The sequence below is a fragment of the Vulpes lagopus genome, chromosome 10, assembly GCF_018345385.1.
Source record: "Vulpes lagopus strain Blue_001 chromosome 10, ASM1834538v1, whole genome shotgun sequence".
Taxonomy (NCBI): Eukaryota; Metazoa; Chordata; class Mammalia; order Carnivora; family Canidae; genus Vulpes; species Vulpes lagopus.
The window spans coordinates 90,393,708-90,409,951 of NC_054833.1; the positions used below are offsets into that span (position 1 = coordinate 90,393,708).

The window sequence follows — 16,244 nt, forward strand, 5'->3', positions numbered from 1 at the left end:
TCCAGGGCTCGGGCGGCGCCGGCTCCCGCGCAGGCTGTGTTCCGGACTCCCGGCCGCCGGTCCGGCGCTCCGCCGCTGCCGCGGCCCCGCCGCCGCAGCCGTCCACAGCCACGGCTTCCCCCACCCGGCGCCATGGCCGCTGCGGCCGGGGACGGCGCGGTGAAGCCGCTGCAGTGCGCCATGAAGCTGGCCAACGGGGCCATCGAACTGGACACCGGCAACCGGCCCCGGGTGAGGCGACACAAAGCGAGGCGGGGGCGGCGGCCGAGGGCGGGGCAGGCGGCGGCAGGGCCGAGGGAGGGGGCGGCGGCAGGGGAGGGGGAGCAGGGCCTGAGGCGGGGGCGGGGCCGGGTGGAGGTGGGCGCGTCTGGGGCCCCCTCCCCTCGCGGTCTCGGGGGCGCTGGGCGTGGGCGGCGGACGTGACCTTGGACAGCTCCCAGCGCCCGGGGTTAGAGGGGCTTCGCGAGGGGCTTCGCGAGGGGCTTGGAGGCAGCCCTGCGAAATGTGTTTGGCAAGCGATTTCCTGAGCGATGTGTGCTTTCCCGGGAAGACCCCAAGGGACGGCATCATGGGGAGGCTACGCGGGGCTGCTCGGTGACGCGTCTCCCGCAGAACCGGTTCGGAGGGGACGCGGGCCGGGCAGTGGGCCTGTGACTGGCGGGGTGGAGCAGCAGCAGGCCGGGTCCCCATGCACAGCCACAGTGGACAGCCCCAGAGGACAGCCCCAGAAGACAGCCCCTGTGCACAGTCCCAGAGGACAGCCCCAGTGGACAGCCCCAGAGAACAACCCCCGTGTACAGTCCCAGAGGACAGCCCCAGTGGACAGCCCCAAAAGACAGCCCCCATGCACAGTCCCAGATGATAGCCCCCATAGACAGCCCCAGAGGACAGCCTCCGTGGACAGCCCCTATGCACAGCCGCAGAGGACAGCCCCAGTGGACAGCCCCAATGGAAAGTCCTCCTGCACAGCCGCAGGGGAGAGTCCCCATGCACAGCCCCAGAAGACAGCCCTCATGCACAGCCCCAGTGGACAGCCCCAGAAGACAGCCCTCGTGCATGGCCCCAGTGGACAGCCCCCGTGCACAGCCCCAGAGGACAACCCTCATGCACAGCCCCAGAGGACAGCCCTTGTGCACAGCCCCAGCAGGTCTTCAGCCTGCTGCTTGCTCTGAGCCAGTGTTCTAGGACCATTGGTGTCCACGTGGGTCAGAAGTCCTTTCTGGAACCCATTTCCCCTACTGGGCGGTAGGGGGTAGCCCTAGATGGGGCTCCTGAAGGCACTGATGCCACCACCGGACACCAGACTCAGACTCAGGCCCTGAAAATGTTCAGATCCCTGAAACTGGCAGCAGTCTCATGTGGGGGATGGTGGCGTGCTCAGGAAAGGGACTGCCCACAACTGAAGCCACATAGCGATTTCTAAGATTTGCAACATCTCCCTCAGTAACCTCTCTGGAAATTTTTTATTTTTTATTTAAGCCCTAAGAGCCCCTGACTTGCATGGGAAGGGAACTTGTTGCAGAGTGAAAAACAACAGCAATGGTTATGGCAGCTTCTCCTGGTGCACTGAAGGAGAATCTCCGTGCCTCTTGTGCCGGGGAGAGGCCCTGAGTGCAGAGATAGGTGCCCTTCAGGTCAACAGAAGAGGGGTGCTCTTTGTGCATGACCTAGACCTGCAGGAACTAGCAGCAAACAACCCCAGACTAGATGGCTCAGGTGAAACTCAAGAGATGAGCAGACACCATGTCTCTGTTTCCCGCAAGGGCATGAGGCAGGTCTGTTGGAACCGTTTGCCAGTACTGGCCTGACCCCTGGCATTTCTCTTCTCTGGGCCCAGGAGGCATATACAGAATACCTGAGGAGCATCCATTATATCTCCCAGGTGCTGCTGGAAGAAGTGGAAACGACCAAAGGTACAGCTCCCAGCCTCAGGACTTTCCTGTGCTGAACAAATTACAAATAGCTTAGCCCTTGGTGGGTCTCAGGCTTGGGGGTGTCCTGTGTCCTACCTGCTGGTCATTAGCAGAAGGTGAACAAGTGAGCATAAAGTAAGCATGAGCTGCCATTGTGTGATGTGGAAGCAGGAAGGGATGGGGCCTAAGCAGAGACTGGACATCTAATCCCAGCTCAGGAAGGAGGGAGCTGCGGAAAGGTCAGGGGCTGCTGGCAACACTCTTAGCAGAGGGATGTACAAACGCCCTGAGATGAGAGTGGATACTGGGTACAAGGAAGAGTAAGTGAGTTGGGGCTGTCGTGGCCTTGGGTGGAACTGGGGTCATTCTGGTGTAAGGGGAAACTTGTAGAGGCTTTGTGGGAGAGAGGCCAGCATGGAAGCAGAGCCTCCAGAGGCTACTACAGTGGGGAAAGCAGTGGTAGAACCACTTGGAGATGGAAGGAGTGAAGGGCTTGAGGATGTTCTTTAAAGGTGGACTTGATTGGGACACCTATGTGGCTCAGTCCTTGAGTGTCTTTGGCTCTGAGTGTGACCCTGGGGTCCTGGGATCAACTCCTGCATTGGGATCCCCACAGGGGGCCTGCTTTTCCCTCTGCCTGTGTCTCTGCCCCTCACTGTGTCTCTCATGAGTAAATAAATAAAAATAAAATTGGATAAAAATAGGGGCGCCTGGGTGGTCCAGCAGTTGAGCATCTGCCTTTGGCTCTGGGTGTGATCCCAGGATCGAGTCCCACATCGGCCTCCTTGCCGAGAGCCTGTTTCTCCCTCTGCTCTGTCTCTGTCTCTCTCTGTGTATCTCTCGTGAATAAATAAATAAATACATATTTTTTTAAAAAAGGATAAACATAAAGGTGGACCTCAGAGATTAGCAGGGGGAAGGGTGAGCCACTGGCTGGTGGGATGGGGGAGTTGAACTGCTGGGGGGAAACAGTGAGGTACAGAGAGGTGACCCAGAGAGTGGCAGGAGCCGACTTGTGTGGGATGAAGAGAGAGCTCCAGCATGAGCATATTGTGCTTGAAGTGCTGAGCACCTTGGTGGATATAGGGCCACGTTGTTTAGGGGGGTGGGCTGCGGGGTCGTGAGGAGCCAGGGAGCTTAGTAGAGCTCTGGGCACTCCAAGACAGGCCTCGCAGGAGAGCACAGTGCTATACCCAGGAGGGTGTTCTGGAGAGGTCAAGCCTCAGAGAAGGGCTTGACATGAGGGTATGAGTGAGGGGAGTTTCATTGAGAGTCAGATGGCTGAAATAGGATGTGGTGAGAGGCTGGCTATAAAGGGAACATTACTTTGGTTGGAAACTAAGGCTGGTGGGGTCCAGTTCCTTCAACATGACAGAAGTGATCACCAGAGAGGGGAATGCAGAACAGAAGACCTGCGGATGTGCCAGGGCTGGGGTCAAGCAGAGCTAGAGGGCAGGAGACAGGTGACAAAGTCATCTCTGTGAAATGGTCTGTGGTCACTGCAAGGCCCACCTGGAGGGGCTGTAAGTACAAGGAAAGCCATTGTTGAGAAAAGGCCTGGTTAGGGAGAGAGGGGGCTCTGATGGTCCCGCTGGGACAACAGGACAGCCAGATGTTAGGCAGGCCAAGCGCAGAGCCCACACAACTTCAGGAGGTAAACCCAGGGCAGATAATCAGAAAGGAGGGGTTGGTGACCTAGAGGTCAGAGATGAGGAGGGGGATAGGCTTGTCCTTGTTTTTATCTCAGCAAGAATCTACTGAGTAATAAAGGTGATAATGACCAACTTTATTGTTTCTTGATCCCCAGAAGGTGGAGAAATTGTGGCTCCGGATACTTCAAAGATGCTGAAACTGGCTGAGCAGTGTCTGGAGAGGGCCCAGTCCACAGCCGCCAAGCTTGGTGGGTCTCCAGCAGATCTTCGTGGGGCATCCCCCTGCAAGTCTGCATCTGTGTGGAACATTGGACTCCATGCTGCCCCTTGCTGACATATGTGTTTCAGGGAAAACACACCTGAAGCCAGCTATGCCTGTGGCTGCTCCTGTCCCCTCATCTACCAGCCGACATCGCCGGGTGTACTCAGACGAAGGGGGGAAACTATCTCCGTTTCTGCCGCCTGAGATCTTCCAGAAGCTTCAGGTGGTAGAGTCACAAAGTTCTAAGAAGTAAGAGGGGGCAAAATGGAAGGTGGGCTGAGCCTAGGTTTGAATTCCAGGAAAAGTGAGCTAACCATGATGATTGATTGTAGTTAAAATGGGTTGCAGAATGGAAATAGCCACATGCTTGACAAAAACAAATGCAAATCCCCTTTGCACAAAAGCATGTGCATGAATGACACACAGAGATAAACAGAAGAAGAAATGAGAAAGTTACAGAGTAATCGCAGACACAGACTATTCAGGTGTGGTTATCATGAAACTATCACACTCCTTGTGTTTGCAGAAGTAAAAAAGAAGTTTGAAAACAGCTCCAGGGAACAAAAATCCATAAAATCTGACCCAGCAAATGAAGAACCAAGTAAAACTAAAATGAAAAATATAATGCCAACATTGTTTTAAAGACTAAAAGAAGGGGATCCCTGGGTGGCCCAGTGGTTTAGCGCTGCCCTCAGCCCAGAGCATGATCCTGGAGACCCAGGGTCGAGTCCCATGTCAGGCTCCCTGCATGGAGCCTGCTTCTCCCTCTGCCTGTGTCTCTGCCTCTCTCTCTCTCTGTGTCCCTCATGAATAAATAAAATCTTAAAAAAAAAAAAAAAAAACTAAGAGAAAACAATAACAACAAATTACATCTTCCAATGAAAGTCCACACTTGCATAGGAAATGAGTGGTCGATTTTATAACAACAGAGTAGACATAGTTGCGGAAAGAATGAGTGAATTGGTTAAAAGGTCAGTAGGTACCGAGAATGACTCAGAAGGGGAGGAAAAAAAGAGAGAGAAGATCTAACACAGGAATATCAGAGTTCTGGAAAAAAGCAAACAAAATGGGAGAGGCATTATTTGAAGAGCTAACAGGATATAAGTTCCTTTTTTTTTTCCTTTTTGTTTTAAAGATTTTATCTATTTGACAGAGAGAGCATGCAGCACAAGCAGGGGAGTGGCAGGCAGAGGGAGAGGAAGAAGTAGGCTCCCGCAGAGCAGGGAGCAGAGGCAGAGCTCAATCCCAGGACCCTGGGCCAATCATGACCTGAGCCGAAGTCAGACACCCAACTGACTGAGCCACTCGGGCACCCCAGGGTATTAGTTTCTAGAACTGATAAACACGCAGACATGGATACGAGAATCCTCACTAGGAAAGACAAGGACTGGCTCCTCCTGGTCCACCTGCTGCCAAGCCTTGGGGGCCGCTGCCACTGAGAGGGTCCCGGCACCTCACTTTTGCCTGTGCAGTTTGGGGGCAGGGCCAGGCACAAGACTTCCAACCCAGGACAAACTCCCTCCTCAGCTGGGGTCCTCACAACTGACCCTCTCCCACCAGGAAAGCACGAAGATATGTGAGGACAAAAGTTTTTTTTTTGAGCAGGGGGCAGTATTTTTGGTGGTTGTTTCTACAAAGTAGACATGGTTCTCTCTTTAATGGTGGCAAACTCATCTAGCTGTTTAGCTCACATGATGCCTTTAAGAAGTTTCATATTGTTCCCAAACGTGTATAACCAATCTGCAAAAAAGCGCAATGTCCAGCTTCTCTTGAAAAATCAGAGGTCTTGGCAATTGCTGGTCTGGGTGAGCAGGGCACAGGTCTCCAGTCCACCCCAGACCTCCTCCCTCCTTTTCACTTCCTTCCTGCCCCCCCCCCCCCCCCGCCCACCTGCTCATCTTCTGGTCTCAGGGAGGGTCCTCAGGTCACCAGAGCTTCCAGGTATTCCAGGGCTTCCTAGAGCCTGGACAGCAGCTTGTCACTATTGCAGGGAGCTGACACCTCTGGAGGAGGCTTCTCTGCAGAATCAGAAGTTGAAGGCGGCCTATGAGGCACGGATGGCCCGCCTGGACCCCAGCCAGGCCATGCAGAAGACATCCCTGGTGAGCGGGCCCCTGGGAGGGTCTGGGTTGGTGGTAGAAGAGGAACAGGCGGGACGTCTGGGTGGCTTAGTGGTTGAGCATCTGCCTTTGGCTCAGGTCGTGATCCTGGGGTCCTGGGATCGAGTCCCACATTGGACTCCCTGCATGGAGGCTGCTTCTCCCTCTGCCTATGTCTCTGCCTCTCTGTGTCTCTCATGAATAAATAAAATCTTAAAAAAAAAAAAAGAAGAGGAACAGTCCTTATCTCCTTCCCTTCCTAGACTCTGTCCCTGCAGCGGCAGATGATGGAGAACCTCGTGATCGCCAAAGCTCGGGAGGAGACAGTATCCTTTCCCTCCATACCTGGTGTCCTGAGCTGAGGGAGAAGGGGGTGGGGTAGGGACAGAATTCGCCCAGCTTCAGAGAGGCATGTGCTTGAAGGACGTGTGCTCCTGTCCTGCCTGTCTCTGCACAGTCCATCCGATCCCTCTTACTACCCAGGGGCTCCTCTCCTGACCGTATCTCCTGGATGCCCAGAGATTCCATACAGGTGAGTAGGGGCTGCCTCACCAGACACCTCCTTGACTGCTGTCCCAGCTGCAGAGAAAGATGGAGGAGCGCCGGCTACGGCTCCAGGAGGCAGCCAACAGGTATGTTTGCTCCCATTGGTCTGGGGACAGCCGAGAGGACTGTGGGGACTTCTGCACCTGCCACCCAGCCTGAAGCTCCTAGCCTCGTCTCTTTCCCCAGGAGGTTCTGCAGTCAAGTTGCCCTGACCCCGGAGGAGCGGGAGCAGCGGGCCCTCTATGCTGCTATCCTCGAGTATGAGCAAGACCATGTGAGTCCTGGGAGCTGGGGGTGGGTTTGCTGTTTTGGGGGCCCGTTGCCATTGGGTCTTCCCTACACCCCAGAGAGGGCACAGACCATGTGGCACTGGTCTCCCCGGGTGCAGCCGTGGCTGGGAAGGACGCAGGGACCCGGCCATGTTCTCCAGAGTCTTCTGCCCTGCAGGACTGGCCCAAGCACTGGAGGGCCCAGCTCAAGAAGAGCCCAGGGGACCTATCGCTAGTGACCAGCCTGGTCTCCCACCTACTCAGGTACCAGGGGCCTTCAGACCCCCTACCTTGCTGGTCCTGATGACAAACAAAAGGGTCAGAAAGGAGAGAGACGAAGGAGATCAGGGGTGGCCATACAGGGTGTACATGGGCTCCCTCAGATGGGCTGGGGTGGCAGATGTCCCATCCAGCTTTCCTCACGGTCGTTCAGCGGCTCTCTTCTACCTTCTCAGAGGGTGGGTCAGACTTTATCTGCCACATTCATTCACAAGGAAACAATGCAAGAGTCGGTCCTTCGACACAAGTCCTGTGGGGGACATGTTGTATGTGGGTGGATGGCAGGTGAGGGCGTGGCCACAGCGCTGTGCCCCCACACCTCTTCCTGTGCTCGCAGCATTCCCGACCACCCCATCTCACAGCTCTTGAAGAAGCTCCAGTGTGCGGTGTACCGGGCGCTGTACCCCATCGTGAGCAGGGGCGCTGTTGGTGCCGCCTCTGCCCCTGGCTGCTGCTCCTTGCCCCCGGACGCCGACGGGCTGCTGGCTCCTGGAAGCCGGCGGCTCCGGCCCTCACAGAGCCTCTACTGCATGCTATCCCCTGCAGATCCCAGCCCAGCCCTGCGGCCCCCAGATGGCACCCATGCCAGTCCCCCTACACCCCCTCCCCACACTGGCCCCCCCGAAAGAGGGCTGGACAGCAGCCCTGTGGGGCCTCCCTCACCCCTGGCGCACAGCTTCACTGCTGTACAGGGCAAAGACAGCTCCTTTGAAGACCTCGAACACTTCTTGGCTACTTCTGAGGGGTGGGGCCGGGGGCATGGGAGGCCACCTGAGCCCCAAACAACAGGGGTGAAGAAGGAGCCGCTGCTGGAGCAGCTGAAGAGTGCTGTGAAGGACATACACAACGCTATTGGTGAGGGCCAGCGTGCCTGCAGGACGGGTGGGTGGGTGAAGGGAGCTGCTCCCACTCTGAAGCCTGTGCCCAGTGAAATGCTTTTCACAGGCCTAGGATAGGCCCTGGGGAGGGCAGGCCTTCTTCTCGGCAGCCAGCCAGGTTTGATCTGCAGAACCCTCTCTGTCCACCGTTCTCTGAGGAGAACTCCATGTTTAGCAGACAGGAACATACCCTGCTCTGAGAGCAGATAGGGCTGGCAGGGGCCCCGAGGTCTCCGATCCCAGGTTGTTTGCTCACTGGGCTGCATGGGGGAAGCATGGCCTGGTCCATCCCAGCCTTCTGTTTGGGGAAGATCCTCTGGCCACCAGGTGGTCCAGGCTGGCCCACAGGGCTGCAGGTCATTCCCAACCAGCCTAGTGCTGACAGTGGCCTTTTCCATTTTGAGAATAGTGTGTGGATTCGCTAAAGGTTGGCACTTGGGGTAGCTGGTGACCCCCAAAACCTTCCAAGGAAGAAGGCTTCCAGGGTCTTCTAAGAAGCAGTGAGGGAGTCGCAGCAGTTGAGGGGCCTTGGTTCTCAAGTCCATGCCTTCCAAAATCCCCCGAGTCCCTGGGCTGAAGGTCTTGTAAATGTGCTTCTAAAGCTCCTACCCCCGCAGCATGGAGTATAAACCCTCAGAAAGAGGCTGTCCTTTGCGAGCCTGTCTGATTAGCTCCTCAGTGGGGCTAGGCATGATCCTTGAGCTCCAGAGTGTTCTGGCCCCAGACCCCATGGATACAGGAGTGGGGACTTGGAGGGGAGAGATTCAGGCAGAGCCACTCCCCACCGAGCCAGAACACTGGTGCTGTCCACACCGAGGCTGGCTCTCAGTGGGTGGGAGAGGAGGGGACAGGTATAGGGCTCCCCTCAGACACTCCAGGCTGGCTGGGGATGACCTCCAGGGGCTGCCGGCCTGGGGCTGGAGGGCCCAGCCGTCCCCACAGTGCCATTGTGCCGGCTCTGCTCCCGGCAGACAGGCTGCTCTCGCTGACCCTCCTGGCTTTCGAAGGCCTGAGTGCAGCTGCCTCCAAGGACCGGTGCCTAGCCTGCATCGAGGAACCCTTCTTCTCTCCTCTGTGGCCCTTGCTGCTGGCACTCTACAGGTATGATCCCAGCACCACCCCTCACAGGGCCTTCCCCTTGCTCCCCACCCTTTGCTGCTATCCTCAGATGCTTCTGGTTTTCAGGTGGTGCCACAGCCACCTCCTGTGACTCGGGGATACAGGGGATACAGCTTGCTTTCCCTGGCCCTGCCTCCATATCTGGGGCAGAGTCCCCTGGGCAGCTGAGCCTGGCCTGTCTCTGCCCCAGGAGTGTGCACCGCCTCCGGGAGGCTGCCCTGAGCAGGAGCATGGAACTCTACAGGAATGCACCCCCAGCAGCCATAGGCATACCCTCGAAGCTTCTTCCCCGGGACCTGGAGGCCACAGGAGCTGGTGCCTACCCCTACTGTGCTGCAGCCCAAGAGCTAGGCTTGCTGGTTCTGGAGAGCTGCCCCCAGAAGAAGCTGGAGTGCATTGGTGAGGGGGTCGCAGTTTGGGAGGACAGGAGGGAAAGAAAACAAGCTCAGATAAGGTGCCATCCCAGAGGGTGACCTAGAGTCTCTGTTTGCCTCTGAGCTGCAGACCTTACTCCTAGCAGATGGGGGCTGTGTCTCATGGGACATCCATGGTTCGAGGGCATTACCTTCCAGAGAGAGCTTCTCAGCTCTGCCTAGTTCCAAGTGATGGGGTGGGGCGGGGGGCGGGTTGGGGGGGTGAGGCGGTGCCTGGCCCCAGGGCTGTCCCGGGACTGGCTCCACTCAGCCCTCTTGTGAAGTCTCACTTCTGTGCCACAGTGCGGGTCCTGCGGGTCATCTGCGCCTGTGCCGAGGACTACTACCGGGCCCAGGAGGCTGCACCTGAGGCCAGACCCCAGCTTGGTGCTGCAGCCATGTGAGTCAGGGTGGGCCCTGAGCAAGTGGGAGACAGAGGCCTGGAGGAAAAGAGAACCCTCCATCCTGCCCCAAGCACCGGGGCTGCAGGTTCCCACCTAGATTCAGGCCCCTGGGCCCCAGCTGCAGTGAGCTTCGCAGGGCTTATCGTCCAGGAGAGGGGTGCAGCTCCAGCCCCCATGACCGATGCATTCCCACCCCTCTGGGCAGGGCTACTTAGGCATCAGGTACCACCTGGCTAATTTGGGGAAATTTAGGGTTGCTTGTCCCAGGAGCACGTGCCTGGTGCCTCAGTTACACACTTTGGGGAAATAGCCCTGGCCTCAGTGAACAGCGTACCACCCGCCGCCCCCCTGGCCTGGGGTTCCTGAGTTATCCCTGTCCCAGTCTCCTGAGGTGAGGCAGGGGTCTTCTCTGCCTGGATCTCTGATGCCTGGTCCTATCTGTGTCACCTGTACCCTCCTGTCCTGGCCCCCCTTGAGACCTGTAGCCCCCTAGCAGCTGTAGCGGCTCTGCTCACTGCCACCCTGCATCAGGGGCTAGCGTTACAGTGAAGACACCTGTCATTTGAACAGTGTAGCTACCTACACCCAAGGGCCTGAAGGTAACAGGCAGGTGGAAATCAGAGTTGAGTGTGAGATCAGCAGGGAAGAGCTCCACCCCCACCAACCTCAGGGCCAAGATATAAGGCCTCAGCTGCAGGGTGGGGTGGAGGGACCCCTTCACCAGTTTACATGTGGTTTCTGGGTGAGTAGCTATAGGTGTAAGAGTTGTAGGTTAGCCAGTGTTTCTGAGTCCCAGCTGCAGTCCCACACTTCCTCTCTCCTCCGTGTGTCTAAGGAGGCAGGGAGAATGGTGTTGCACATAGCTTTATGTCTCTGCAGGTATTAGTACCCAGGTTAGTGGGGTTAGGGTCACGAGGAGGAGCCCAGTGTGTGAGGCCTTCCTGGTTGGTAATCATACTCGAGCCACAGTCTTTGCTCCTGTGCTCTTCCCAGAGACCACCACCCTGTGAGCCCTCGGACCAGGGCTCTGCGTGTCCTGCAGGGCCTCCCTTGGTACCTTTTTAGTTTTCCTAGATGCCTCTTGTGCAGTATGCCAGGTGTCAGCAGAGTGCCTGGGACATGGGCCATCCCCTCCTTTACCCTGCTCCCCAGATGTGGGCACGCTTGTGGGGCAAGCTTGTGAGGTTAGGCCACCCCCACATGTCCACTGTGGGGGCCTCCCCTTGTCCAGCCACGGGCTTTGCAGCACAGGGTCCCCATTTAGGGACAGCCTTGCTGCCTGTAGTGGCTGCCAGTGCCGCTGACCTGAGCCCATTCCCAACTACCCCCACACAGGTGGGCAGGAGGAGCACAGGGAGAGCAGCTGGCACTCTAGAGGCCGAGCTGGGGGCTGCAGGGCTTTGGGGATTGAGCAGCTATACTGGCCCCCAGAGCCTACTGGCCAGCCATGCCTCTGCCCAACAGTGGTGCCGATGACCTCCTGCCCATCTTGTCCTTCGTGGTGCTGAGAAGTGGTCTCCCCCAGTTGGTGTCAGAGTGTGCAGCCTTGGAGGAGTTCATCCATGAGGGGTAGGAGCCCCCACCTGGAGTCAGGCGCTTGTGGGGGATGGGGCACGTGCTTCCAGCCCTTTCCCACCACCCCTTGCTCAGCATACTGTGTACGGGAACCGGGGCCCTTCCCTTGAGCAGCATCTGCCTGAGGGGGGGCGGGGCTGTCCCCCAGCCCAGCCTCCCTGACAGACTCCTGTGGGGCCTCAGTGTCCAGGTCCTGCCCGACAAGTGCAGACACCCCTTCCAAAGTGCCAGGGGCCTCCTTGCCTCACCTGGAGGTGACAGATGCCACCTCTGCCTACCTCAGATACCTGATCGGAGAGGAGGGCTACTGCCTGACGTCACTACAGAGTGCCCTGAGCTACGTGGAGCTGCTGCCCCGGGGGGCTCTGGGCAAGTAGCGGAGGACCATCCAGGAGGCACCTGCTCTGGCAGGGTTGGGGCTCTGCAGCTCTGCACCTTCCCTGACATCCGCCCCCAGGGACTCGAGGAGGCACCTCATTTGCTCAGAGAGTAGAGCTGAGCTGAAGCAGCTCCTAGGAACTAGGCCTGTCTCTTTCTTGTCTCAGCCTGAGCCTTTCTTGTCTCAGCAGGAACACCAGAGCTGTGGGCTCCCTGGGGCCTGTGCACATTTCCTCACAGTCCCATCAACCCCACAGTAGGGAGGGGGCCATGGGCCTGGCAGAGGGCAGGTCTGGTTTCTCTCCCTTTCCCTCTCTGGTGATAGTTGGCTTCTGGTGTCATCCCTTTTCTTGGTGGAGTCCAGATGAGAGCCTCTCCCCATCCCCTGCCCCCACCCCAAGGCCTGGGGCCCAGGTGGCTTGAAACTATACTGTTTTTTTTTTTTTTTTCTATACTGTTTACTTACTGGGTATTCACCACTCCATTCTCCTCTGGAGCCCAGGCATCCCCAGACCCACTCACGTCTGGAGCCTCTAAGCCATTCCCACCTCGGCAGTAGGCATTGGCCTTCCTGGACCCCTGGCTAATTCCCACCCCCGCATGTCCCCTCCTGGGTCAGTGTGAGCCCAAGGATCAGTGCCTGCCTACAGCCCAGTGTCCACTCTGACTGTTACATGCCCCGGGCAGCCATTGACACAGCCAAAAATAAAGAGGTCACTGATGTCTCATTCTGCATAGCTCTCTTGCTCACCATTCCATTGGCTACGTGGAAGCACAAGTAGCACAACTACTTCCCCTGCTGACCAGCCAGAGCCAGACTGTCCCTGAGATCATTAAGGTCTACCCCTGGACAAAACCCATCTCCCCAGGTACCCCCTGAACAGGAGAGGGACCCCCCTAGGGCTGCATCCTTGAGGATAATACTTGCTCTGCAGGGCCTAGTAGTTTGGGCAGGACCTGTGACTGGGCCTCTTGACCCAAAGGGCTCAGAGAGCATCTTCGTTCTCTAGGTGGGAAACACATGGGGGTGCCCTGGGTCATGATACATGTTTCCCCTAGAGAGGAGAAAGCCAGCAGCCCAGCCCCAGCTGCAGCAGCATCTGCCAGGGAAGGAGGGATCTCTGGCAAACCTGAGTTGCCACTGAGGCAGGTGGTTTGGGCCCAGCCATGCCAGGGGCCAGTTAGGGGAGTGGTGTGCAGGTTCCCTGGGGAAGGGCTCTGAGGAAACAGCCCACAGTTGGTGTTTATTGGGTGCTCTTATGAAGCAGTATTCCAAGTCCTCTGAGGTCTGTCCTCACAGGAATTCCATGAGGAACTGAGGTATGGACAGGGGAAGTGACTTCTCTAGGCTGCACCTCATGATGGCAGAGCTGGGTTTGAGCTCAGCAAGCCAACTCAAGAGGCCATGGACACCTGTCGTCAAGACCCCAGTGGGCTGGGGCAGCTGTCATGTGTCAGGTGCTCTTGTGGCCTGGGGCCTCCTGCCCACCAGTGCCCCGGGAACAGACAAGCCAGCACCCATACACTTGTGTGGCCTTTGTCTCCTACCCTTGCCCTGCCCTTCGCTCCCTGACATTCTGCGTATGTTCCTGTTAAGTGTAGAGTTCTGACTACCCCAGGCTTGGATGAGAATCCCAGCCAACCACAGAACTCTGGGAAGAGGGGGTGACATTCATGCATCAGGCCTTGGCACTGACGTCTCAGGGGTAGGATTTTAAAGGACCCTTCATAGAGCAGATGGAGGATGAAAGTGTCTTCAGCTAAGCCTGACAGTTGGAGGTACCTGTTGGCTTTGCACTGGGGACCGCACCTATAGGGATGAGCTGTCTCCTTGGCACCCTCTTTTAGACGCTGCTGTCAGGCTGTGCTTAGGCTGCTTTTTACTGTGTGACTTTGGGCCAGTCCTTTAGCCTCTCCGAACCCATGACTCCTCCATAAAATGTATGAATAATTCACTCTTCCCCCTGGGAATCCTGCAAATCAACAAGAAAAAGGCAGCAGTCCCAAAAAGAAAAATAGCAAAGGCTACGAACAGTCTACCAAGGAGGAAGGTTTTTGTTTGTTTGTTTGTTTGAATATTTGAGAGCAAGAGGGAGAGAGAGCAAGCAAGCATGGGGAGGGGGAGGAGCAAAGGGAAAGAAAGAGAATCCTCAAGCAGACTCCATGCTGAGTGTGAAGCCCATTGAGAGACTTGATCTCACAACTCGAGATCATGACCTGAGCCAAAGTCAAGAGTCAGACACCCAACTGAATGCACCACCTATGTGCCTCCATAGGAAGAAGTTTTAAAAAGCTAATTAGCATAAGAAGTGTTCAAAACCTTACAAATCAAGAAAGGCAAATTAACACAAAAACAAGGTAGAATTTCACGTGCACTAGACTGGTAAAATCCAAAAGCTGGGTGAAGCTGAGCAAGGGGTGCAGGAGCTGAAAACTATGCACACAGTGCGCCGTGTACTGGGCAGCAGATTCAAGAACTAGGTGCAGTCCTGGGCCAAGGCAAATACCAACTGACCCTCTGACCTAGCGGGCCTGTTCCTGGTTGTAGCCCAAGGTCATAAGAGGACACGTACACAGACGGGATCAGGCAGTTTGGCATCCATTCCCAGGAAGGTGGTAAATGCACATGGTCCCACATGGATTGCTGTGTAACAGACCACCCCCCCCACACACACACAGGCTTAACCACAACAGCAGTCATTTACTTTGCTTGTGAATCTTCCATTTGGGCAGGATTCAGTGGGGACAGCCTATCTCTGCATCCCAGCATCAGCTGGGTCAGCTTCCAGGTTGGGTGACCCCACATCAGGAGTTGGAATCCTCTAGAGCTTTGTCCACATGTCTACAGTAGATGCTTGTCACCTAGGACCTCAGTCAAGACTCAGGACTCAGAACTACATTCTAGGACAGAATGTGAGGCCTGCATTAGTTTCCTCTGGCTGCCATAACACAATGCCACAAACTGTGTCACATAAAACCAGAGAAATTTATTAAAGTTCTATAACCCAGAAGTCTGAATTCAAGATGCTGATGGGACCATACTCCCTCAAAGTACTAGAGCAGAATCCTTGCTTCCCTCTTCCAGCTTCCTGGCCCTTGCAATCCTTGGCTGGTAACTGTAGGCAGGCCCCCAATCTCTGCCCCCATCACTACAGACCTTCTCCCCTAAACTCTCATAACACCACCAGAGGTATTGGATTTAGGGCCCATCTTAATTCAGCATGACTTCAACTTAATTATATCTACAAAAAACCTGTTTCTAAATAAGCTCATATTCCCAGGATCTAGGGACACATGGACTTGGGGGGACATTATTTAGTCTAGTGCAAGGTCTCTCCATGTGGCTTCCAGCTCTCCCCCAATATGATGGCTAGATTCCCAGAGCAAACATCTCAACGAGGTATTTTAATGACTTATCCTGGGAAGCCAAACAATGTCACCTTCATTCTACAGGTGGAAGCAGGTGCAAAGACCTGGCCAGGTTCACATGTCACACCGGGAAGAGCCACGTACACACCCTAGAGTAGAAGCAACAGTTGGGAGCAATCTCCCAGAGTCTCACGCGGCAACAGAGACAGATGGTAAACACGTACTGAGTGCAGAACATCAGCTACATAGAGTTGAGGACACGATTTTGCACGCTCTGCCAGAATCTGCACCAAGAATGCAGCTGCTCCAGTTAACAGTTCTCTTCTTTGGGGGAGCGGGGGCTGTGGCCTCAGATGATCAATTCCAGAAGCCTCGCATCTGAAGACCACCACGAATTCGGTGGTGAAGGTTAAGCTCAACCCTTCGGCGTACAAGCAAAAGAGGACCAGAAGTTAACTGTGTCCTCAGGGTTGGTGAGGCCCTAGGGCAGGGTTCAGGACACAGTAAGCGAAATACCTCCACGTTGAGTGAAGGCCAGCAACATGTGTCAAGATCACCAGCTTGGTCACAATATTTTTCTAAACGTCCCATCTGAAATAACTTAAGACGCACCTGCAGGGCACTGCCCAGACAGGTCCGATATCCATAGAGCGGCCTGGAGAGGTTAGGGGCCCAGAAATCAAGGAACAGAGCCTGCCCAGGGAGGAAGGTCTCAGAAGACGACCTTCCTTGCCTTGAGCAGGGCCCCCCAAGGACTAAATCTCTCCCATCCATCCTCCGCCCAGGTGGGCTTAGCACACGGGTCGGACACCTGGAAGCGAGGCTGGCCTAGTTAGGAAGGGTTTTCCCCCGCCCCCCTCCCGCCTCAGGGACCCCCAGACGATGTTGTCAGGGAGCAGGAAGCTGAGCCCACAGAAGGACCCGGAGGCCGCTCCACCCACCTGAGGCTGCTGGGTTCCCCTCCCGTGCGCGCGAGCAGTACCCGCTTCCGCCGTGGCCGGCGCGGCCAGGCCCCAGCTCGGAGGGAGGGGCTGCGGGGACGCACCGCTCCTCCAGCGCCCACCGCGCGCCCGCCCGCGGCCGGGCCC

At 56.4% G+C, this 16,244-nt stretch overlaps 1 protein-coding gene and 1 long non-coding RNA gene across 6 annotated transcripts; one reads left to right on the top strand and one right to left on the bottom strand.

Moving 5' to 3' along the window:
* Positions 1 to 12,514, top strand: VPS9D1 (VPS9 domain containing 1). Of its 4 annotated transcripts, none has more exons than XM_041771166.1 (15): positions 1 to 231; positions 1,838 to 1,913; positions 3,721 to 3,813; positions 3,914 to 4,076; positions 5,818 to 5,929; positions 6,190 to 6,252; positions 6,506 to 6,558; positions 6,641 to 6,746; positions 6,920 to 7,005; positions 7,358 to 7,875; positions 8,870 to 8,999; positions 9,208 to 9,416; positions 9,734 to 9,830; positions 11,299 to 11,403; positions 11,593 to 12,514. In XM_041771166.1, exons 1-15 carry the CDS (start codon positions 133 to 135, stop codon positions 11,900 to 11,902), a joined length of 2,220 nt encoding a protein of 739 aa, XP_041627100.1. In that variant the 5' UTR covers positions 1 to 132; the 3' UTR covers positions 11,903 to 12,514. The 4 variants fall into 4 exon arrangements, with proteins under 4 accessions (XP_041627100.1, XP_041627102.1, XP_041627101.1 ...); XM_041771168.1 differs by having other exon boundaries at positions 11,693 to 12,514; XM_041771167.1 differs by having other exon boundaries at positions 6,659 to 6,746.
* Positions 3,679 to 16,235, bottom strand: LOC121499922. Of its 2 annotated transcripts, none has more exons than XR_005990267.1 (4): positions 16,098 to 16,235; positions 7,102 to 7,270; positions 5,718 to 5,845; positions 3,679 to 4,069 (listed from the first exon to the last, which is right to left on the bottom strand). It is a non-coding gene; the product is annotated as an uncharacterized LOC121499922 (long non-coding RNA). The 2 variants fall into 2 exon arrangements; XR_005990266.1 differs by having other exon boundaries at positions 7,032 to 7,270.
* Between the last annotated feature and the right edge of the window lie 9 nt (positions 16,236 to 16,244).